General features: G+C 44.0%; 2 protein-coding genes across 8 annotated transcripts; one reads left to right on the top strand and one right to left on the bottom strand.

Annotated features, from left to right (window-relative positions):
* Window positions 1–1,227: 1,227 nt before the first annotated feature.
* On the bottom strand, window positions 1,228–5,791 carry lgals2b (lectin, galactoside-binding, soluble, 2b). The gene is made up of 4 exons (XM_071389604.1): window positions 5,708–5,791; window positions 3,038–3,117; window positions 2,289–2,448; window positions 1,228–1,744 (listed from the first exon to the last, which is right to left on the bottom strand). Exons 1-4 carry the CDS (start codon window positions 5,708–5,710, stop codon window positions 1,598–1,600), a joined length of 390 nt encoding a protein of 129 aa, XP_071245705.1. The 5' UTR covers window positions 5,711–5,791; the 3' UTR covers window positions 1,228–1,597.
* Window positions 5,792–6,656: 865 nt separating this feature from the next.
* gtpbp1l (GTP binding protein 1, like) lies at window positions 6,657–20,719 on the top strand. 7 transcript variants are annotated; one of them, XM_071389597.1, is made up of 15 exons: window positions 6,657–6,756; window positions 6,979–7,171; window positions 8,048–8,159; window positions 9,034–9,214; window positions 9,439–9,622; window positions 9,831–9,995; window positions 10,122–10,245; window positions 10,425–10,539; window positions 14,184–14,328; window positions 14,420–14,602; window positions 14,941–15,076; window positions 15,279–15,457; window positions 15,696–15,821; window positions 18,256–18,306; window positions 18,644–18,922. In XM_071389597.1, the coding sequence occupies exons 2-15, from the start codon at window positions 6,989–6,991 to the stop codon at window positions 18,770–18,772; spliced, it is 2,013 nt and encodes a 670-aa protein (XP_071245698.1). In that variant the 5' UTR covers window positions 6,657–6,756; window positions 6,979–6,988; the 3' UTR covers window positions 18,773–18,922. The 7 variants fall into 7 exon arrangements, with proteins under 7 accessions (XP_071245698.1, XP_071245704.1, XP_071245702.1 ...); XM_071389603.1 differs by having other exon boundaries at window positions 18,260–18,306; window positions 18,644–18,842; XM_071389600.1 differs by having other exon boundaries at window positions 6,677–6,735.
* The last annotated feature ends 2,023 nt before the right edge of the window (window positions 20,720–22,742 follow it).

The following is a 22,742-nucleotide window of genomic DNA, read 5'->3' as shown; positions in this document are numbered from 1 at the left end:
ATTTACTAGGATTAAATGTTAAAGGAATTGTGAAAAACTGAGTTTAAATGTATTTGGCTAAGGTGTATGTAAACTTCCGACTTCAACTGTATACAAACCATTTGGTCTGAATAACTTGAGTTGCTTGATATTAATTGACAGTTCTTTACTAAATTACTTTAACTGAAAGTTAGTTACTTGAGTCCAGTTTATGTCAATCAATATCTAATCAAAAGCTGGTCCTCTGTTAACTGAATTATATTTGTCCTATTGCACATAATGGTCCTATACACATGTGTGAATTGTATATGTGTTTTTTTACCCAACTCCCCCTGAGACACTCAGAGAGACACCTATCAGAGAGGGAGGTCACAGCCAATGATCAACGACAACCCTGGAGCAACTAGGGTTAAGTGCCTTGCTCACGGCCACATCAACAGATTTTTCACCTTGTCGGCTCTGGGATTAGAACTAGCAACTTTTTGGTTACTGGCCCTACGCACTAACCTCTAGGCTGCCAGCCACCCTTGATAGCTTGTTGCTCAGCCTTAGTCATGACTCAGCATTGATTAACATCTGTCGTTAAGAGACAGATTGGTATGAATTGGTATCAACCAATACTACTGGTAAAAAGATACTAAAATTCAGACAGACAGACAGACAAACAGACAGACAGGAGGCAGACAGACAGGCACGAGACAGACAGACAGACAGACAGGAGGCAGGCAAACAGACATACAGGCAGGAGGCAGACAGGCAGAAGACAGACAGACAGACAGACAGACAGACAGACAGACAGACAGACAGGAGGCAGACAGACAGGCACCAGACAGACAGACAGGAGGCATGCAAACAGACAGACAGGAGACAGACAGACAGTGACAATAGACTGTATAAGTGAGTTCACAGTCAATTATTTTATGGTGGGAGACCATGGTTAACACCCAGGCTACACTAGTGTGTGTGTGTGTGTGTGTGTGTGTGTGTGTGTGTGTGTGTGTGTGTGTGTGTGTGTGTGTGTGTGTGTGTGTGTGTGTGTGTGTGTGTGTGTGTGTGTGTGTGTGTGTGTGTGTGTGTGTGTGTGTGTGTGTGTGTGTGCAGAAGAGGATTAACACTCAGGCTACAGTCTAATAAACAGTAATGTGTCTCGCTCTGATGATGTCATGACTGACCGCTATACGAGTATGGGGGGGGTTGAGCAAGAGAGAGAGAGAGAGAGAGGGAAAGAGAAAAAGAGAATACACTAAATCAAATAAATCTAAGTTTATTGGTTGCGTACACAGATTTGCAGATGTTATTGCAGGTGCATCCGAACACTAGTGAGTAAGGAAATAAAGATTTGGGCTCTCGTTAAGGACACACCAAAAGCATTCAAAGATGATACAAAGGCCACATAAAGATATTGAAAACATTGTTTGCTTTCACAGTGGTTTTATTAACACATCTGGAATGTTCTCTCCACAGGTTTCAGGTAGAAGTGCGTTTGGCAGTGGCGCCACCTAGTGGGTTTTCCTCTCACTACACAATGTACACAATACGAGCTCTGAGTTGGTATAAATAAATTCACAGGTATAGTTTCAAAGGATTTAGACAACTGTCAGAGGTTAAAGGTCAACCTCTATTTGACCTTGAAGCTGATGACCTTGACATCTCCGTCAACCATGATGTGGTTGTACTTGCAGTCACCAAGGCGATTGGGGAAGTCCATCATGTGACCGTCTGGCAGCTTGATGTAGAACTGCTCATTGGTGAAGTTGAGGACCAGCTGGATGGAGGGATGAGAGAGAGAGAGAGATGTTTAGAATCTCATTTACCAGCCATGTGTCTTGTAGTCTGCAGTCCGTAGCAGTCAGGCACATGGGAGGCTGGAATTCTTATAATGATCTACTGCTTCATTTCTGTAGACTTTATTTGAATGGCTCCTGGTTAATGACTTATTTGTAATGATTCAATTCAACAGTTAGGCGGGCTTACACTGGTTTCCTAGTGAGCCATTGAGATTACTAAACTATAAAACGTGTATCTCCTCTATCAGATTTACTTATACAATAGATGCAGTTATAATCACTGGTGTAGACTAACTGTGGACTCCATAACTGTTACATATTATATGTTGCAGTTAGAGTCAACAGACTGTGTGACCAGACTGACCTATGACCAAATGTTAAACTGGTGATTATTACCTTATCTCACACACACACACACACACACACACACACACACACACACACACACACACACACACACACACACACACACACACACACACACACACACACACACACACACACACACACACACACACACACCTTGAACTGCTCTCCATCCTGGAAGGGGAAGTGGCCTTCCTGGAGTTCGTCTCCCCAGCTTCCTCCAGACAGAGAGTTACACACGATGTGTCCGTGGCTAAAACGAGGGTTGAAGTGGAGGGCGTAGTTGTCACTGTCGTGGCCAATGTTGATGGAGAAACTACGGGGGGGTAGAGATGGAGGAGGGGGGAGATTTAGAGAGAGCGAGAGAAAGAGAGAAAGAGAGAGAGATGGGGGGAGATAAAATGAAACAGGAAATGAGATATGATAATTCAGCCCCAAAAATGTAACACAATAAGTTCTCTATGCTCGTGGTTTGTTTTTCCTTAGCCATATTGAAATGAAACCATGTCAATAACCGTGACAACCTTCTTGTATGTATATTGTGGGCTGCAAAGGCCCCCAATGTGACATCCAGGGCTACAAACACCGGAAACAATAGTTGAAACCAATAGTTGAAGCAAATAGTTGAAACCAATAGTTGAAAGCAATAGTTGAAACCAATAGTGACTTGTACGTGCACTGTTTGCAGTGTTTCCCATATACACTTCTTGTTGGTGGGCTGTGAAATACACCAACAGTACAATCAGCTACAAGCACCAAAACATTCCATTCAAACCAAGAGTGTCAGGGTTCTGCTAAATCTTGGGAGTGAGCAGTGGGTGAGGCACCAGGAGTGTCTCTAGGACTAATGCTAGGGGAAACACTGTGTTGGGTTTGGGTTGAAAGGTGAAGTGTCAGGATCTTACTTAGAGGCTCCAGACTTGGTCTTCCCTGTGAACGTCATCTCTTGACCCTGCTTGAAGGACATGTTCTCCACACGGAACGTCTAGGAAGGAGATAGGAGAAATTAGACAACTAAGGGGTTAACAAATGGGATAAATACACAGTAATAAGCGTCTTACTGCACTGAGCTCATAGAAAACAGTTACCTTGCCAAATGAACAGTACAAATAGCAAAGACAGAGTAAATGAGAAGTGGTGAAAATAAAACTCTTTGGTCTGCAGGGTTTGGTTCCCATAACAGGTATAATGTTCATCTAGGCCCAGTTGACATGACGATGGAGTTGACATGACGATGGAGTTGACATGACGATGGAGTTGACATGACGATGGAGTTGACATGACGATGGAGTTGACATGACGATGGAGCTATGAACCTTTAGTGAATCATCCTTAAGTGTCAATGACATCAGTATGAACTTTGTATGACCTTTGTGCTTTTGTAAACGTTGTTATCCATAACTGTGGCGTGTACTGCCGCATAAACTTTACAGCTCAGGAGGCTGCTGAGGGGAGGACATCTCATCATTACGGCTGGAATGGAGTGAATGGAAAAGTATCAAACACGTGGAAACCCATGATGAGTTCCATACCACTCCATGCATTCAGCTCCAGTCATTACTATAAGCCCGTCCACCCCAATTAAGATGCCACCAGCCACCTGTGCTTTACAGATTCATATCAGCCCGTCTGTGGTGCACGTGGAACCACGGTAACAGAACCTACGGTCAGGTTATCTGGTTCAGTGTTAATGATCAACCTTATTGGGGTAGTGAGTGAAACACCCACGGGTAATAAAACCATATCCGTGTCCCAGATCTGTTTGTACTAGACGACTCCTATGGTCACTGTCACGCCATGTTTGCACAATCATATCTGGGATCAGTCATAAAATACCGAACACAGGGTCATAAAAGCAGGAAAACAGGAACTAAACGTTGTTTGAATGCTGTTTGACCGTTGAGATGGTCAGGAAGTGGTCACAAGGAGACAGTAAAGTCATAAATGGTTTACAACACTGAGACAAAAAACAATAGAGGATGAAACTGGTGATTCAAAGACGAGGTAAGACCCTACCACACCCTCTGTCTGTACCACAATCTGTGGTATGTGTGTGTGTGTGTGTGTGTGTGTGTGTGTGTGTGTGTGTGTGTGTGTGTGTGTGTGTGTGTGTGTGTGTGTGTGTGTGTGTGTGTGTGTGTGTGTGTGTGTGTGTGTGTGTGTGTGTGTGCTGCGTGCGTGCGACACTGCATCGTCAATGATGCTATTGAGATTCACATAAGACCTCCCTTTAAACAATCATTGGTTGGATCTAATAAATGGTAGTCATTGTGTCCTCTATATCAGTGGGTCAATGTCCCTGGTATCACATGGTATTAGTCACGTAGAAGATATAGTAGTTAGACCCTATACCTGGGCCGCACCTTGGAACACTGCACCACCTGTCTCTGTATCTCAGATCAATTACATTAATCATCAAACAGGTGGAGTCTCCAGTGAATTCTCAAAACCTCTGTAATTCACTGGGGATAGAATCCATTGACGTTGTACATTTCTTGTGGTTCAAAGCAACAAAGTTAGCCACATTTATATTGTGACACAGAATATTTCTAGACTGCTGAACTATTGGGTATCCTACCATCTACAACCCTTATCTAGTGCACCTGATTCTAATAATTAGCTGGTTTATAAGCTGAATCAGGTACGTTACAACTGGGATTGGAGTGGAAACCTACAGGAGGGTATCTCTCCAGGAACAGGGTTGGGGTGAAAACCTACAGGAGGGTATCTCTCCAGGAACAGGGTTGGAGTGAAAACCTACAGGAGGGTAGCTCTCCAGGAACAGGGTTGGAGTGGAAACCTACAGGAGGGTAGCTCTCCAGGAACAGGGTTGGAGTGAAAACCTACAGGAGGGTATCTCTCCAGGAACAGGGTTGGAGTGAAAACCTACAGGAGGGTAATCTCTCCAGGAACAGGGTTGGAGTGAAAACCTACAGGAGGGTATCTCTCCAGGAACAGGGTTGGAGTGAAAACCTACAGGAGGGTAGCTCTCCAGGAACAGGGTTGGAGTGAAAACCTACAGGAGGGTATCTCTCCAGGAACAGGGTTGGAGTGAAAACCTACAGGAGGGTATCTCTCCAGGAACAGGGTTGGAGAGCCCTGATCTAAAGGCTGTAGAATATACAGGTGTCATCCTCTTACTTTTTACAACCCTGAATCCAACTAATCACCAGACTCTAACTACTCACAATAATTCAAAGTACATCAAGATAAGGAACACTAGTGCAAAAGACCACAAAGAACCACATATGGATTTGATGGACTGTCACTGTAGTAGAATAAATAATATTGGCAATGAAAGTCTTTTAATCCCAGACTCATATTAAATGCCAGTTGTCCCAAGGTTATGTGTACTGTGACAATAATAATCATGATAACAGAGTATCAAAGCAAAACATCAGTTTCAGGAGCTGCACACAAACTTTACCAGCTAACTGTCCCTCTACCTTGTATTGATTTGCCTTTGAAAGGGAGGTGTTTTAACAATGTATCTGACATGCTGTAGTGTGTAGATAGTTTGAAAGCAGAGACAGTTGATAAAATAATAGTTCTGAATGAATTACAGTCATACATACCATCTTGGCGGACTTCTCAATGAAATCTCAGCAGAAAAAGCCTGAAAAGTGATTAAGTTTTCATTTTACAGTCTGGTATTGTAGAAAGGGCAGGGTTTAGAATTGTGTACTAGCCAATAAGAGATTGAGTTGTAAAAGTGGTGACCAATCAGGGCCAAGAATATCAGTAGGCTACATTTCTAACCAAGCAATAGAAGGAAGCAGTGAAGGCTACTGAGGGGAGGACGGCTCATAGTAATGGCTGGAATGGAGTCAATGGAATGGTATCAACCACATGGAAACCATTCCAGCCATTACTCCAGCCATTAACATGAGCCACCCTCCCCTTAGCAGCCTCCACTGGAAGAAAGTCAAATATATTTGGAGTGATTTGCCAGAGAATGTACCAAATGGCACCATATTCTCTATATAGTGTACATATTTGTTATTTATCAGGGCCCTTTGCGCTCTGGTCAAAAGTAGTGCACTATGTAGGGAATATGGTGCCATCTGGGACATATTTCTCAACAAGGTGGAGGTTCTTTATCTATTTGATTTCTTACCCTTTCTTTTTTCATTCTTTCTCATTTTATTCTTCTCCCTTTCAGCCTGTAGTAGGGTGTTTCTGAGTCTTACACAACAATACTGGACATTTTAGTAATTCATTTGATACTTTCTAGTACAGACAATGTAGGTGTCCATCCACTGTATTTTGACCAATGAAACTGCGATCTAGTGGTAAATATAGTTACTACATACATTACTTACGTACAGTATTTTAATATGTTATACAAATATTTGCTGCAAGGCTTTTCTATGATCCTGCACACACTATATTATGTTTGCAAATGACACATTGAAAGAGAAACTCTAAGAGAAAAATGTATTGATTTTCTGTTTCTGTGAAATAATTCCATTCTGTGTTGAAACACCTGTCAACGTTCAAGAACCTAGGGTAGGAGGGTGGAGCTTTGAGTACTGTAGCCAATCCTGTTTCTGTATTTAATATAGGGGCGGGCCACACAAAATAGGCTACCTAAGCAAACCTTGTATGTACACTACTACTTCTGGTATGATGAATGTATATGTTTACATAACATTACTAATACAACTTGAATTGCTAAGTAAGGGACGTTTTAGCCTAATTTAAACCGTAAGCAGTTGCTGTACTAAATTGTTGCATACATTGCATCATAATATGTTGGTGTCAGTAGCAAGCTTGGTTTGTGAGCTAACGTTAGCTTAGCTATGTTATGCTAGCAGTTTGCAATTGAATTACTTTTTTTCTGAAGGTTTGGGGAGATGGCGTCGTTGGCAGCAATAGAGCCAGGGCTAAGCCCGGGGACATTACCGAAAGAGGAATCCGTAGTACCAGTTTCTATATTCGCACCGGACTGTGGGGATGACCTTTCAGGGGGAGAGTGCTTCGAAGACGGAGAGAATGTTAACGGCGAGTCCGGGGATCATTTAGACTTTACTAGCAAGGTAGGCCCTGCTCTCGACTCCGCTAAAGCTAGCTACATGGCATATGTATTCGTGGATTTCAATTTTACATCAGCTTTAACAAAAATATGTTGCTATTTTTATGAAAGTGACACTTTTATAATAGCATTTCATTTGGTTCAAGTATGACCGGACACGTATCTTTTCGAGTGACCAGTACCCACCAAAACATGCAATGGTGAATGAATGACACGTATATATGTGCCACTCTGTGTAGACACTACAGTTGGCGAAACAACCAAAGATGATTTGACCAGATTTAGGCCTGGACAACTCCAGTCCTCGGGGCCTGATTTGGTGTCACACTTTTCCCCCATCCCTAGCAAACACAGCTGATTTAAACTAATTGCATTCTAAACTGAAGACCATTATTAGTTGATTATTGGAGTCAGGTGTGTTAGCTGGGGCAAAACTGACACCAATCCGGCCTGAAACCTATATCTATCCTGCAAATGTAATTTATTTCAAATAAGAAAGTATGGATTAAACATCAATATGTTCATAATTGCATGAATCACCATGCATGTGCACATTTACAACTTGGTCAGGCTTGCCAGAAGCTAGGCTACGTCATTGTAACATCAACAAACGACTCAGGCCTAGCTTCTAGTTAATTGCTTCAATATTTGCATGCTGTCTGTCTGGCCGTTCTTACTTTGTTTTGTTAGTGTTATTCTGTCCTCTACTGGACATGAACTGTAATGTTCCGTTTTATTTATGTTGTAAATTTAAATGCATCACCAAGTCCAGTTTACAATAAAATGTTATTGTAAACACCTGTATTTAAGTTTCTGTCAATTATCAAACAAGCGTAACACCAGTGAATGAACCTAAAAATACATTTTCTCTCTTTCCTAGCTGACTCTGGTCAGCCCCACAGGAGAACAGTATGACTCGTTACTACGGCAACTCCGAGAGAGGATGGATGAAGGATGTGGGGAGACCATTTATGTTGTGGGAGTGGGCTCAGGTGAGAAGGGACAACCTACTTTTCTACCTTATTGTCGGTCCATATACCTAAACCACACAACAGAACACATGGTGCTCATGTGTAAACATCTCCAATAAGAACCCAGATCTACGGTGACCCCCTTACAGAACACAGACCTGATATCCCAGATCAGTTGTGCTTTTTGTCAGTTGTTTAAACACTAACAGATCTGGGACCAGTCAGGCTAGTGTCAACCCCCAAAGCTGGGCACAGTGTGCAGGTTGACTAGGCTACTCGTATTGCCTGGGGTTATTTGGCATGCAAAATTACTTGTAGTTCAATGACTCTCAACAGAGTTGGACTTACATGTAGTTCAACACTGAAAGAGAGGGTGCATCAGTTGTCACAATATAAGAGGTATTTTGGATGGTAGAAAGAATGTATTATAAGCCCAATTTTTTTTTTTAATGGTTTTCCTGACTGATGCATGCTACATGTGGATCGGTCTGGGGTCCGTGGAGTGAGGCACTTGTATCTTAAGCATCGGTTCCCGATTCAAATGTTTATCGGTGTATGTAACATCCTTAGCCAGTTAAGTCTGAGATACACTAGCTAACTTGTTTATCCTGATTTAACCCTTTAATGGTCAGGTGGCAAAACGACAAGGCTCCACCTTCTCAGCTTCTGCTCTATTGTTCCTATAATTTGCCCAAACTTTATTGGAACTACTATAGCTACATTAACTGATGTAAACTGGAAATGCAGTCAAGTACATTGTAATTAAAGCCTTATGTCTGGGTAAAGCCACAAGCATGGGTGTTCTCAGAGTACTGGGCAGTATGGTTAGTGTGTGGCTTTCTATCTCCTTACATCCACTCTCCCGCTTCTCCCCCCCCCACCCCCCCTTGATCAGACGGAGGTGACTATGGTCTGGACAAGGGGGACATGGAGGCGTCAGTGGCCACAGTTCAATCCCTGTGTGAGCAGATAGAGGCAGACATGATCCTGCTGAGAGAACGTAGCGACGCAGGGGGGAAAGTACGAGACTACCTCATCCGCCGACGGGTCGGAGAGGAGGACTTCCTGGAAGTGCGGTGAGGAGGGCGGGGGAGTACAAGACTACCTCATCCGTCGAGAGAGGGAGAATGGGATGCCGGGGAGGGGGGAGAGAGGCAGAGAGAGAGAAATTGACAAATGTATTATTAGGTCTTCTCAGAGGGAGAAGTTGGTTTTGTTTTCATGATCAGTGTGCTGCAACATTTGGTGTTGCACGTAACAGCTCTCTGTCCTCTAACTTCACTCTCCCCTTACCATACAGGGTGGCGGTGGTGGGTAACGTGGATGCTGGTAAGAGCACCCTGCTGGGGGTGTTGACCCACGGGGAGCTGGACAACGGCAGGGGATTCGCCAGGCAGAAACTCTTCCGACACAAACACGAGATGGAGAGCGGCAGGACCAGCAGTGTGGGGAACGACATCCTGGGCTTCGACCAGGAGGGACATGTAAGATAATGACTTGGAGGTGACTTGGGGTTGACTTAGGAGTCACTAAGGACATTTAAGTTAGATAGGGATGACATAGGCAGGAGATGGAGAGTGACAGGACCAGCAGTACTCAAAACATAAACAAAGCTGACTTAGAGTCTGGTCCATTTTGACCCTAGCGTGTTGTCCAGCACTCTGATGTAAACCAACCTCTCACTGCTCCTAGGTGGTGAATAAGCCAGACAATCACGGGGGCAGTCTGGACTGGACGAAGATCTGTGAGAGGTCCTCTAAGGTCATCACCTTTATAGATCTGGCCGGCCACGAGAAGTACCTGAAAACCACTGTGTTTGGAATGACCGGACACCTACCAGACTTCTGTATGCTCATGGTGAGAGACGGGGGTGGTGTGTTTTTGCTCACACATGGTCAGTTGCTTATCACCACAGACATTTACTGTGTCAGTGACTTTGCTCATCCTCTTTCTCTCTCCTTCCTTTCCTCTCTCTCTCTCTAGGTGGGCAGTAATGCAGGTATTGTAGGGATGACCAAGGAGCATCTAGGTTTGGCTCTAGCCCTGAATGTACCAGTCTTTGTAGTGGTCACCAAGATCGACATGTGTCCAGCCAACATCCTAGCAGGTGAGAGATGGACTGTGGAACATGGCCCTGTTCAAATCATTAAAACATGATGATCACAGTGAAAAGTAACACTTTTTTTTTTTCATTGGAAAAATCCAGTTAGTTCCTCCCCGTTAGTCTGTTTGGTTAACAATTGAACACACACAATGTGTGTTAATAATTGTGTGTGTATTTTCCAGAGACACTGCATCTGTTACAGAGGTTACTGAAGTCCCCAGGATGTAGAAAGATCCCTGTACTGGTTCAAAACAAAGATGACGTTATCGTCACTGCATCCAACTTCAGCTCAGAGAGGTAAATACCAGTGAATTAACAGTTTCCTTGTGGTGGTTTTGGTCCTTTGCCTCATTTCATCTGAACAGTTTGCCACCTTGTGTGTAAGATGGCGCCGACAGGCATGGTAGCTCTGCTTCTAGCTCCTAAGCAAATTTGCAGTATTTTTGTGTGTGTGTGTGTGTGTGTTATTTCTTACATTATTGGCCCAGAACGTTTTTTGTATTATTACATACAGCCGGAAAACTTTGGGATAACATAGCGGCGGTAACTCACCAGCGACACACACAGAAATAACTTTTGGATATCAGAGCGGCGGTAACTCACCAGCGACACACACAGAAATAACTTTTGGATATCAGAGCGGCGGTAACTCACCAGCGACACACACAGAAAAAACTTTTGGATATCAGAGCGGCGGTAACTCACCAGCGACCCAAACAGAAATAACTTTTGGATATCAGAGCGGCGGTAACTCACCAGCGACCCAAACAGAAATAACTTTTGGATATCAGAGCGGCGGTAACTCACCAGCGACCCAAACAGAAATAACTTTTGGATATCAGAGCGGCGGTAACTCACCAGCGACACACACAGAAATAACTTTTGGATATCAGAGCGGCGGTAACTAACCAGCGACCCAAACAGAAATAACTTTTGGATATCAGAGCGGCGGTAACTCACCAGCGACACACACAGAAATAACTTTTGGATATCAGAGCGGCGGTAACTCACCAGCGACCCAAACAGAAATAACTTTTGGATATCAGAGCGGCGGTAACTCACCAGCGACCCAAACAGAAATAACTTTTGGATATCAGAGCGGCGGTAACTCACCAGCGACCCAAACAGAAATAACTTTTGGATATCAGAGCGGCGGTAACTCACCAGCGACCCAAACAGAAATAACTTTTGGATATCAGAGCGGCGGTAACTCACCAGCGACCCAAACAGAAATAACTTTTGGATATCAGAGCGGCGGTAACTCACCAGCGACCCAAACAGAAATAACTTTTGGATATCAGAGCGGCGGTAACTCACCAGCGACACACACAGAAATAACTTCTGGATATCAGAGCGGCGGTAACTCACCAGCGACACACACAGAAATAACTTTTGGATATCAGAGCGGCGGTAACTCACCAGCGACACACACAGAAATAACTTCTGGATATCAGAGCGGCGGTAACTCACCAGCGACACACACAGAAATAACTTTTGGATATCAGAGCGGCGGTAACTCACCAGCGACCCAAACAGAAATAACTTTTGGATATCAGAGCGGCGGTAACTCACCAGCGACACACACAGAAATAACTTTTGGATATCAGAGCGGCGGTAACTCACCAGCGACCCAAACAGAAATAACTTCTGGATATCAGAGCGGCGGTAACTCACCAGCGACACACACAGAAATAACTTTTGGATATCAGAGCGGCGGTAACTCACCAGCGACCCAAACAGAAATAACTTTTGGATATCAGAGCGGCGGTAACTCACCAGCGACCCAAACAGAAATAACTTTTGGATATCAGAGCGGCGGTAACTCACCAGCGACCCAAACAGAAATAACTTTTGGATATCAGAGCGGCGGTAACTCACCAGCGACCCAAACAGAAATAACTTTTGGATATCAGAGCGGCGGTAACTCACCAGCGACCCAAACAGAAATAACTTTTGGATATCAGAGCGGCGGTAACTCACCAGCGACCCAAACAGAAATAACTTTTGGATATCAGAGCGGCGGTAACTCACCAGCGACACACACAGAAATAACTTTTGGATATCAGAGCGGCGGTAACTCACCAGCGACACACACAGAAATAACTTCTGGATATCAGAGCGGCGGTAACTCACCAGCGACCCAAACAGAAATAACTTTTGGATATCAGAGCGGCGGTAACTCACCAGCGACCCAAACAGAAATAACTTTTGGATATCAGAGCGGCGGTAACTCACCAGCGACCCAAACAGAAATAACTTTTGGATATCAGAGCGGCGGTTACTCACCAGCGACCCAAACAGAAATAACTTTTGGATATCAGAGCGGCGGTTACTCACCAGCGACCCAAACAGAAATAAGACTTTTCTGAACTGCATCCTTTGTTTGCAACCCCCAAGGCATCCCAGAGGCTGCTCCAAAACACCACCGGGCAGAAGAGGTGTTTGGAGTGGACTTCTATATTCCGACTCGGGAGGCGTGCACACCATCCACCGATTCAGAGTATATTACCCGCTAATGTTCAGTCCCTGGACAATAAAGTAGATGAGCTCAGGGACTGTATATTACTCGCTAATGTTCAGTCCCTGGACAATAAAGTAGATGAGCTCAGGGACTGTATATTACCCGCTAATTTACAGTCCCTGGACAATAAAGTAGATGAGCTCAGGGACTGTATATTACTCGATAATTTACAGTCCCTGGACAATAAAGTAGATGAGCTCAGGGACTGTATATTACTCGCTAATGTTCAGTCCTTGGACAATAAAGTAGGTGAGCTCAGGGACTGTATATTACTCGCTAATGTTCAGTCCTTGGACAATAAAGTAGATGAGCTCAGGGACTGTATATTACTCGCTAATTTACAGTCCCTGGACAATAAAGCAGGTGAGCTCAGGGACTGTATATTACTCGCTAATGTTCAGTCCCTGGACAATAAAGTAGGTGAGCTCAGGGACTGTATATTACTCGCTAATGTTCAGTCCTTGGACAATAAAGTAGATGAGCTCAGGGACTGTATATTACTCGCTAATTTACAGTCCCTGGACAATAAAGTAGATGAGCTCAGGGACTGTATATTACTCGCTAATGTTCAGTCCTTGGACAATAAAGTAGATGAGCTCAGGGACTGTATATTACTCGCTAATTTACAGTCCCTGGACAATAAAGTAGGTGAGCTCAGGGACTGTATATTACTCGCTAATGTTCAGTCCTTGGACAATAAAGTAGATGAGCTCAGGGACTGTATATTACTCGCTAATTTACAGTCCCTGGACAATAAAGTAGATGAGCTCAGGGACTGTATATTACTCATTAGATAGTGTGGTGAAGGCAGCGCAACAGCGCCTCTTCAACCTTAGGAGGCTGAAGAAATTTGGCTTGTCCCCTAAGAACCTCACAGCTGCACTGCCCGCAACCGCAGAGCTCTCCATAGGGTGGTGCGGTCTGCCCAACGCATCACCGGGGAAGTACTGCCTGCTCTCAGGACACCTACAGCCCCCGATGTCACAGGGAGGCCAAAAAGATCTTCAAGGACATCAACCATCCGAGCCACTGCCTGTTCACCCAGCTACCATACAGAAGGCGAGGTCCGTACAGGTGCATCAAAGCTGGGACCGAGAGACTGAAAAACAGCTTCTATCTCAAGACCATCAGTCTGTTAAATAGACATCACTAGCTGTCCTCCACCCAGTGCCCTGCCCTGAACTTAGTCACTGTCACAAGCTGGCTACCACATGGTTACTCAACCCTGCACCTTAGAGGAAGCTAGGAACACAAGCATTTCGCTACACCCGCAATAACATCTGCTAATTTTTTGTATGTGACCAATAACATTTGAATTGATTTATGGGTAATGTATGTCGCCTTAATACTCCACTCTTTCCCTCTGTCTTTCTTCCTTTCTTTTCTCCCTCCTCCCCTCTCTCTCTGTGTGTCTCCCTAGGATGTGTCCAATCTTCCAGCTCTCCAATGTAACAGGAGAGAACATGGATCTTCTGAAGATGTTCCTCAACCTACTGTCTTCTAAAACCTCCTATAAAGAAGATGAGCCTGCCGAGTTCCAGATCGATGACACCTACTCAGTACCGGTTCGTACACACCACACACACAACCATCAGCATCACACACACTAATCATTTAACAAGCTGTGTTGTATTGACGTCTCCTGTCTCTCCTCAGGGTGTGGGCACCGTAGTATCCGGCACTACGTTACGTGGATTGATACGACTGAATGACACGCTGCTGCTCGGCCCAGACCCCCTGGGCAGTTTCCTCTCTATCGCTGTCAAATCTATCCACCGCAAGAGGATGCCTGTCAAAGAGGTCCGGGGGGGACAGACCGCCTCCTTCGCACTCAAAAAGGTGTGTTTTTATGCATCTGATTGTAAGGCTACAACCACACAGACACAATACCACCGATGAAATCATACATGCATTCTTAAATTGTCTGTTTTTGTGTGTCAAAATTTCAGCTTAAGTCAGCAACTTTCGAATAAGTTGCATATGATATGTAAAAAGATGGACAATTTGTTAGATTTTTTTTCTTCAGAAAATTCTCTGTCCATAATCCATCAATGGATGACTCCCATTGGGAAAAAACATCCTCAATCAGCACATTTCTGACACAATGTCTGTCCTAATGTTTCTCTCTCCTCTCCCCCCGGCCCCTTTTTCACCCCTCCCTCCCTCTTCTCCTCCAGATCAAGCGTTCCTCCATCAGGAAGGGGATGGTGATGATCTCTCCCAGACTAACACCTCAGGCTACCTGGGAGTTTATGGCTGAGATACTGGTCCTGCACCACCCCACCACCATATCACCACGATACCAGGCTATGGGTGAGCGGCTTTCAAACGTTTGGGTGTGTTCATGATTGCTTGTATACGGTGGCGATGCTCAATTTAGCATTAACGTTTCAGCCATATTCATATTAGGTCTTTGTCTCTCCTACACTCACACAAAATTGAACAAAGCGACACGTTCACAGTTGCTATGCCACTGGTATGTCAATTGTTATTTTTCTGACTTTCTCTCCCTCAGTGCACTGTGGCAGCATCAGACAGACAGCCACCATTCTGACCATGAACAGAGACTGTCTACGTACCGGGGACAAGGCCTCAGTCCACTTCAGATTCATCAAGACCCCTGAGTACCTCCACACAGACCAGAGACTGGTGTTCAGAGAGGGACGGACCAAGGCTGTGGGCACCATCACCAAGGTATGGGGTTATAACTAGTTGTAAACGGTTATGAATGGTCATAAGTTTATAAAAGGACATGGAGCATTAAACCCCCTTAGAGAAACATTTCACAATGTTACAGTAACTCACTGTCTCTTCACCAGCGTTGCCATGTGTGTGTGGTCAAGTGTTATAATGGGTTATGAAGGGCTTCTACCTTTTTCTAAAGGGTCCCAGACTACCTCCTAACTCACTCCACCTATACGTGTCTCTCCAGCTGCTCCAGTCAGTCACCAAGGCACAGCAGGCCAAGATGCAGTCCACTAAGAAGGGCACCACGTCAGCCAATGAGGAGGCAGGATCCGCACCGCGGCCCGACAGCCCCAACACAGGACAGCTACCGGTGAGCTACCGGGGTAGGGAGGGGCTTAGACTGAACAACTGGTGAAGGAACTACCCTGCGTTCATAACCAAGTGGGAAGGTGGTATTTACCACATACGACTGGGAAGAATCCACTTGAACACCCCTCCTACTGGTAATTACTAGTGGGAAACTCATCTATCGTCCCTGAGCTCTGACATCTCCCACATGCTGACCTCTGTCACCTACTAAGGAAATGACCTCTAACAGCATTTTTGGCAGTTAAATGCAACAACAAAACAGTATTTATAAAAAATGTATCTAATATGTAATTGATATTAATAGATATATTAATATGTATCTATTAATATGTTGGCCATTAGCCAATCAGCTTTTCTCAACGAGTTCAAAGCACGTGAATGCATCCAACTGGTATTTACGACTTCACAACTGGTAATTAACGCCTTACCACTTGGTTATGAACGCAGCATTAGACATGGAGGGGATTAGAACACTTGGGTACAGCCACAACACAGGACAGCTACTGCTGAGCTACCGGGAGGCAGAGGCTTAGAACGAACACCTGGAGGAGGGAGGAGCTTAGAATGAACACCTGGAGGAGGGAGGGGCTTAGAACGAACACCTGGAGGAGGCAGAGGCTTAGAACGAACACCTGGAGGAGGGAGGGGCTTAGAACGAACACCTGGAGGAGGCAGAGGCTTAGAACGAACACCTGGAGGAGGGAGGGTCTTAGAACGAACACCTGGAGGAGGGAGGGGATTAGAACACTTGGGTACAGCCACAACACAGGACAGCTACTGCTGAGCTACCGGGAGGCAGAGGCTTAGAACGAACACCTGGAGGAGGGAGAAGCTTAGAATGAACACCTGGAGGAGGGAGGGGCTTAGAACGAACACCTGGAGGAGGGAGGGGCTTAGAACGAACACCTGGAGGAGGCAGAGGCTTAGAACGAACACCTGGAGGAGGGCGGGGCTTAGAACGAACACCTGGAGGAGGCAGAGGCTTAGAACGAACACCTGGAGGAGGGAGGGTCTTAGGTAGAGGCAGAGGCTTAGAATGAACACCTGGAGGAGGGAGGGGCTTAGAACGGACACCTGGAGGAGGCAGAGGCTTAGAACGAACACCTGGAGGAGGGAGGGTCTTAGGTAGAGGCAGAGGCTTAGAATGAACACCTGGAGGAGGGAGGGGCTTAGAACGAACACCTGGAGGAGGGAGGGTCTTAGGCAGAGGCTTAGAATGAACACCTGGAGGAGGGAGGGTCTTAGGTAGAGGGAGGGTCTTGGACAGAGATGTAATGAGTAGAGCTGACATGATTCCCAATTCTACATGCCAGACAATCATCTGTTCTACACAAAATATTTCTAAGGGAGGGTTTAGAGAACATCCTGGAGTAAGAGGTCAAATAATGACTAGAAGAGTAGGTGGAAAGTTACACTCTCTGCCCTGCTGCATTGTATGCTTTTATGTCTTTAGTGTTGAGTGACTGAATGGTGTGTGTGTGTACAGACCTGCCAACATACAGCATTTTGCGTACCTTCTATGCAATTCTCTGTCCATGTTCAAGATCCGAGTTAATAGTACGCAGAAATGAATGGGGCCTATTTTATTTATTATTTAAAAAAATAAAAATACATCCACTGAGTGAATCTAACGTCCCGATTCTCGAGTTGCACCACACAGACATGTACGGAGTTTGTGTCCACGGACATGGAGATTAGTACATCATTGGACGTACAGTTGAAGTCAGAAGTTTACATACAATTAGGTTGGCGTCATTATCTTGTTTTTCAACCACTCCACAAATACCTTGTTGACAAAGTATAGTTTTGGCAAGTCAGTTAGGACATCTACTTTGTGCATGACACAAGTAATTTTTCCAACAATTGTTTACAGACAGATTATTTCACTTACAATTAATTATAGCACAATTCCAGTGGGTCAGAAATTTGGCGTATGGTACTGTAAAATATGGCGCGTGCGTGTATGGTACTGTAAAATATGGCGCACGTGTATGGTACTGTAAAAGTTGGACAGGGTTGGCATGTGTGTGTCGTACCAGCAGCTTTCTTCTCTTTTCCAATATGCTGGCTAATCTCTCTTCCGATGCCCCTCCATCTCCTTTCACTCTTTCTTTATCCTGCGCTTTTATGATTGTTCATCACCCTGTCTTTCACAATCCCTCTTTTCAAAATGTCCTCCCTTTCCTTGACCCTCACACGCGTCTGCCAATATCCCTCTCTTCCGCTCTCAATTTTCATTCCACTTATCTCTTTTCCTCATCCCACTTTCGTTCACTCCTCTCCTCCATTATCGTCGGACCCATCACTCGTTCCTTTCATCTTTCCTGACCTCTGTCCATTAAACTTGTCTCACCGTCCCCTCAACACTTCCCCCACCCGTCACACTTTCGTTCTCCTCTCTCCCCCTCGTCTGTCTTGTTGGCTGTCTGCGTCAGACAGTGGGGGAGGAGGAGACGCTATGTAAAGACGGCAACAAAGAGAACCAGGTAAACGGAACGAGGGAAGGAAACACCAGTGCCATTTGTCTTAAAGAAGTACTGCCATGACTTCCATTTATCCCAACACTAAAGAGTGTTTTCCTGTGCAAGCCTGAACTTTGACTTCTAAAAGTACTAAAGGTTATTTACTTGAATGAAAACATTAAAATGACGTTTAGGCCTGAACTAATGCTGTGTAATAAAAAAACAAGATAAATAGAATTTTCAATGAGAATTTGTCTTCTCAATCTTTTAAAAAGTCAAATATCTAAAAGTTAGAGGTGGTCGTAAATTGTGTGGCTTAACATTTAATAACACTTGTTCTGTTGTGACTGTTCTCCTCCAGCCCAAGTCAGGAGGTGGAGGCAGGAGGAGAGGGGGTCAGAGACACCGAGGAAAAGCCCTGAACAGCACAGCATCACCAACATCACAACAACACACACCAGCTGTAGCAGGAGTGGGCACCACTGCCTAACCCCCCCACCATCTCCTCTCCTTCCTCTCTCTATACTCTCTTCTGCATCCTATCTTCTCTCTCTATCCCCTCCTCTACATCCCGTTTTGTAATCATTCTTATTCCAATTGGCGGAGAAGGAATGAATGTAGCAAAGAAAAGGAGGACGAGATGTGAAACATGCATTAATCCTAAATGTTACAGCTTAACATGTACATCCTAGTTAGATCACCATTACAGAGTGGTTATAGAACACTGTTAAATGTCACTATGGCAACTAACGACTGAACTGGCTCCTGGAATATAGCAGAAAGAAACAGTTTATTCAATCTAACAGACACGGTGTAGTAATAGAAAGAAAGCAGGTTTAGTTTTATTACAGATTCATTATGTAGGCAGGAAAGACATGGTGTTCAGGCACAGATACCTAACTGTTGTCTTGAGGGGTCGTCATCCAGTCTAATAATAACTGACTCAAGATTCAATCTAACAGGAAATAAATGGTGTCGTTCAGGGTTTAGATGAAGTCTAACAGAATGGACCTGGCATAGGAGTCATAAGGTTTAGATTTATTATTCATCATTATTTAGACAGGAAAGGAATAGTGTACTCCACAAGGTTTCCACTCAATCTAATAGAACAGGATAGGTGTAGTTCAGACACGGGATAGCCCTACCTAACCAAGGACAATGTCCACTAGGCTCATACACTGCCATCTGACTACACATAAAACAGTGGTTCTCAAACATTTGGATCAGGACTCACTGTAGGTCATGTTTTGTTCTATTTTTGCCCTGGCTCTATTTTAATAGGAAAAACAACTCATTTGGGCCTTGGAAAACCTGGTATACAGAACCAATCATTTAGATATGTGGAAAACCTGGTATACAGAACCAATCATTTAGATATGTGGAAAACCTGGTATACAGAACCAATCATTTAGATATGTGTGCCTTTTTTATGTCTGGCCAAAAAAAGCATTGAGTAGAAACTATGAAAGCTGTGGATTTTGATCTTGGAGAAATTAAGTGAGCTACATTGTTCAAATGGTGCAAAGTTCGTTCAAAGTTCTGTTCATCTTTTGCAGTCAGGAATGTTGACTCGTACTGAAAGACAGCCAGCATATCTGTTCTGTAATTAATTTCAATAGATTTGGGAATCGTTGCTCAGCTACCCTTGTAGCGTGTTCTGTGTTGGATTATTTATCTGGCTTTCATAGATGAAAGGGTTTGGAAAATCCAAGAAGGCTAATACGGCTTAAAAGTATTTCAGGAGGATTTAGAAGTTTTCCATGTTATCCTCAATACCCCCTCAAGGACATTGTTTGAGCCCAAAAACGCAGGCGGAATAGTAGTTTTAAGATTTGTTGTTTTATTCAGTTTCTAGTCATGCACACCTTCTATAAGATTTGTTGGCGGGACTAGGGTTTTTGGGATTGAAGATTTAGGTTAATCCATTTCTATACTTGATATGATTCAAAAAAAAAAAAATCTAAGCTTTGAAATGTTTTTCTCAGGTGATGTGAGCATTTTTATTTTGGGTGTGTATTGGGACAGGTTTCAGTGGTGGAAGGCTTGAATTGGTTGTTACCACCAGGTAGAAGTTATACTTTAGTACAGATCTAGGATCAGTTTATCCAGCCACAGATGTTATCCTGACGTATTAGAGGGGGAAACAACTGACCTTAGATCAGGTCTAAAGGTAACCTAATTTTATTTCTTCTCTGCTTTTATGATGGATGTTGATCTCAGTACATTCAACAACCTTTAAAATGTTTTTTTTTTTAGATAATATTAGTGTATACATTTATTTTAATTTTTGAATGGACTGAGCAACACATTTTTGTGTCTGCATCTTATGTACAAAATGGAAAGTTGCGCTGAAAGAAAAAGAAAGCTGTTTAACTTAAAACACAGTGGTGCCAGTTTGTTGTAAATCCTTTTAAATAAAGCTCTTTCAGAGTATCAACATGTTGTGTGGTCATATTTTGTCAGTACTGGGCCTTCTAGGGAGTGTGTATCACCTGGCTGCCAGCACTTCTATCAGGGGCCATTTCACATGCCGATGCTAGTGCTGATCTAGGATCAGGTCTCTCCATTACCATGTAATGTTAATGATTGTGCTGTAAAAGGCAAACAGATCTTAGATCAGCACTCTCACTCTAAGCTTTCTGAATCTGGGTAGTGGTCTATGCTGAGGCCTTATCCGGGTAGTGGTCTATGCTGAGGCCTTATCCGGGTAGTGGTCTATGCTGAGGCCTTATCCGGGTAGTGGTCTATGCTGAGGCCTTATCCGGGTAGTGGTCTATGCTGAGGCCTTATCCGGGTAGTGGTCTATGCTGAGGCCTTATCCGGGTAGTGGTCTATGCTGAGGCCTTATCCGGGTAGTGGTCTATGCTGAGGCCTTATCCGGGTAGTGGTCTATGCTGAGGCCTTATCCGGGTAGTGGTCTATGCTGAGGCCTTATCCGGGTAGTGGTCTATGCTGAGGCCTTATCCGGGTAGTGGTCTATGCTGAGGCCTTGGTTTAGAGAAGCACTGAGAGCTGTAAGGTTGAGTGGCGATGCTTTTCCTTTATAGGTGAAACGAGGACAGAGAAACGGCTGACTTCAGTCGTGAGTTTTGCAGGTGTTGAAGTACACTGCATACAGATAGTCAATCACTCTCAAACACACAGTCCACACACACTTCAGTTGTATTTGAAACCGTGATAACAAGGGGGTGTGGCTTTGATATGATTGAATAAGGAGTTTAATCAGGCCACTGCAGATTTATGGTCTTCACATCAGATGCTTTATGAAGCCAATAATAACCGAACCGGATGCAGCCAGAAATTGCCATCCACATTTGAGTAAATGGGAGGCCTTTTCAAATAACGCTGTCACACAGTAAAGTGAGTGGGAGAGGTGGGGTGAGAGAGTACTGAAACACACCACGACCTTGAAGCGCCCGCTCGCTGCTGCGTTCATCAAATCACTCATCGATCCATGGCTTTGCATTAAAAAGAGATTTTCCATTTCATACTGGAGTGGTGAAAGCTGAGCTTTGAAAACAGGGTAAGAAGTTCACTATGGAAAAGTCTATTATTGACCTGCTACTCTGAATCAAATGTGGATGTCAATTTCTGGCTGCATCCGGTTCGGTTATTATTGGCTTCATAAAGCATCTGATGTGAAGACCATAAATCTGCAGTGGCCTGAATAAACTCATTATTCAATCATATCAAAGCCACATCCCCTTGTTCTCACTGTTTGAAGTACAACTGAAGTGTATGTGTGTAGTGAGGTGTGCCACAATAGATTTGTAACTGGTGTTTTAAAAAAATTTCTTCATCCTCTCCTTACCTTAAACTCTTACCGTCTCACTTTTTATACATCCTACCACAGATCTCACTTTTTATACATCCTACCAGACCTTACCATATCTCACTTTTTATACATCCTACCAGACCTTACCATATCTCACTATTTATACAACCTACCAGACCTTACCATATCTCACTTTTTATACATCCTACCAGACCTTACCATATCTCACTTTTTATACATCCTACCAGACCTTACCATATCTCACTTTTTATACATCCTCCCAGACCTTACCATATCTCACTTTTTATACATCCTCCCAGACCTTACCATATCTCGCTTTTTATACAACCTACCAGACCTTACCATATCTCACTTTTTATACATCCTACCAGACCTTACCATATCCCACTTTTTATACATCCTCCCAGACCTTACCATATCTCACTTTTTATACATCCTCCCAGACCTTACCATATCTCGCTTTTTATACAACCTACCAGACCTTAACATATCTCACTTTTTATACATCCTACCAGACCTTACCATATCCCACTTTTTATACATCCTACCAGACCTTACCATATCTCACTTTTTATACATCCTCCCAGACCTTACCATATCTCACTTTTTATACATCCTACCAGACCTTACCATATCTCACTTTTTATACAACCTCCCAGACCTT

This window comes from Salvelinus alpinus, chromosome 2 (genome assembly GCF_045679555.1).
Source record: "Salvelinus alpinus chromosome 2, SLU_Salpinus.1, whole genome shotgun sequence".
Taxonomy (NCBI): domain Eukaryota; kingdom Metazoa; phylum Chordata; class Actinopteri; order Salmoniformes; family Salmonidae; genus Salvelinus; species Salvelinus alpinus.
Note: the sequence above shows the minus strand (reverse complement) of the source record. Positions and strands in the feature narration are given on the sequence as shown.

Coding starts and splice junctions, on each gene's coding strand:
- lgals2b (XM_071389604.1), bottom strand. Junction 2,449..3,037: donor ACCAAGTCTGGAGCCTCTAA/GTAAGATCCTGA, acceptor ACCCCCCCGTAG/TTTCTCCATCAACATTGGCC. Junction 1,745..2,288: donor AGGATGGAGAGCAGTTCAAG/GTGTGTGTGTGT, acceptor CCCTCCATCCAG/CTGGTCCTCAACTTCACCAA.
- gtpbp1l (XM_071389597.1), top strand. CDS start 6,989: ATGGCGTCGTTGGCAGCAATAGAGCCAGGGCTAAGCCCGGGGACATTA. Junction 10,246..10,424: donor TCCAGCCAACATCCTAGCAG/GTGAGAGATGGA, acceptor TGTATTTTCCAG/AGACACTGCATCTGTTACAG. Junction 15,822..18,255: donor CCAACACAGGACAGCTACCG/GTGAGCTACCGG, acceptor TGTCTGCGTCAG/ACAGTGGGGGAGGAGGAGAC.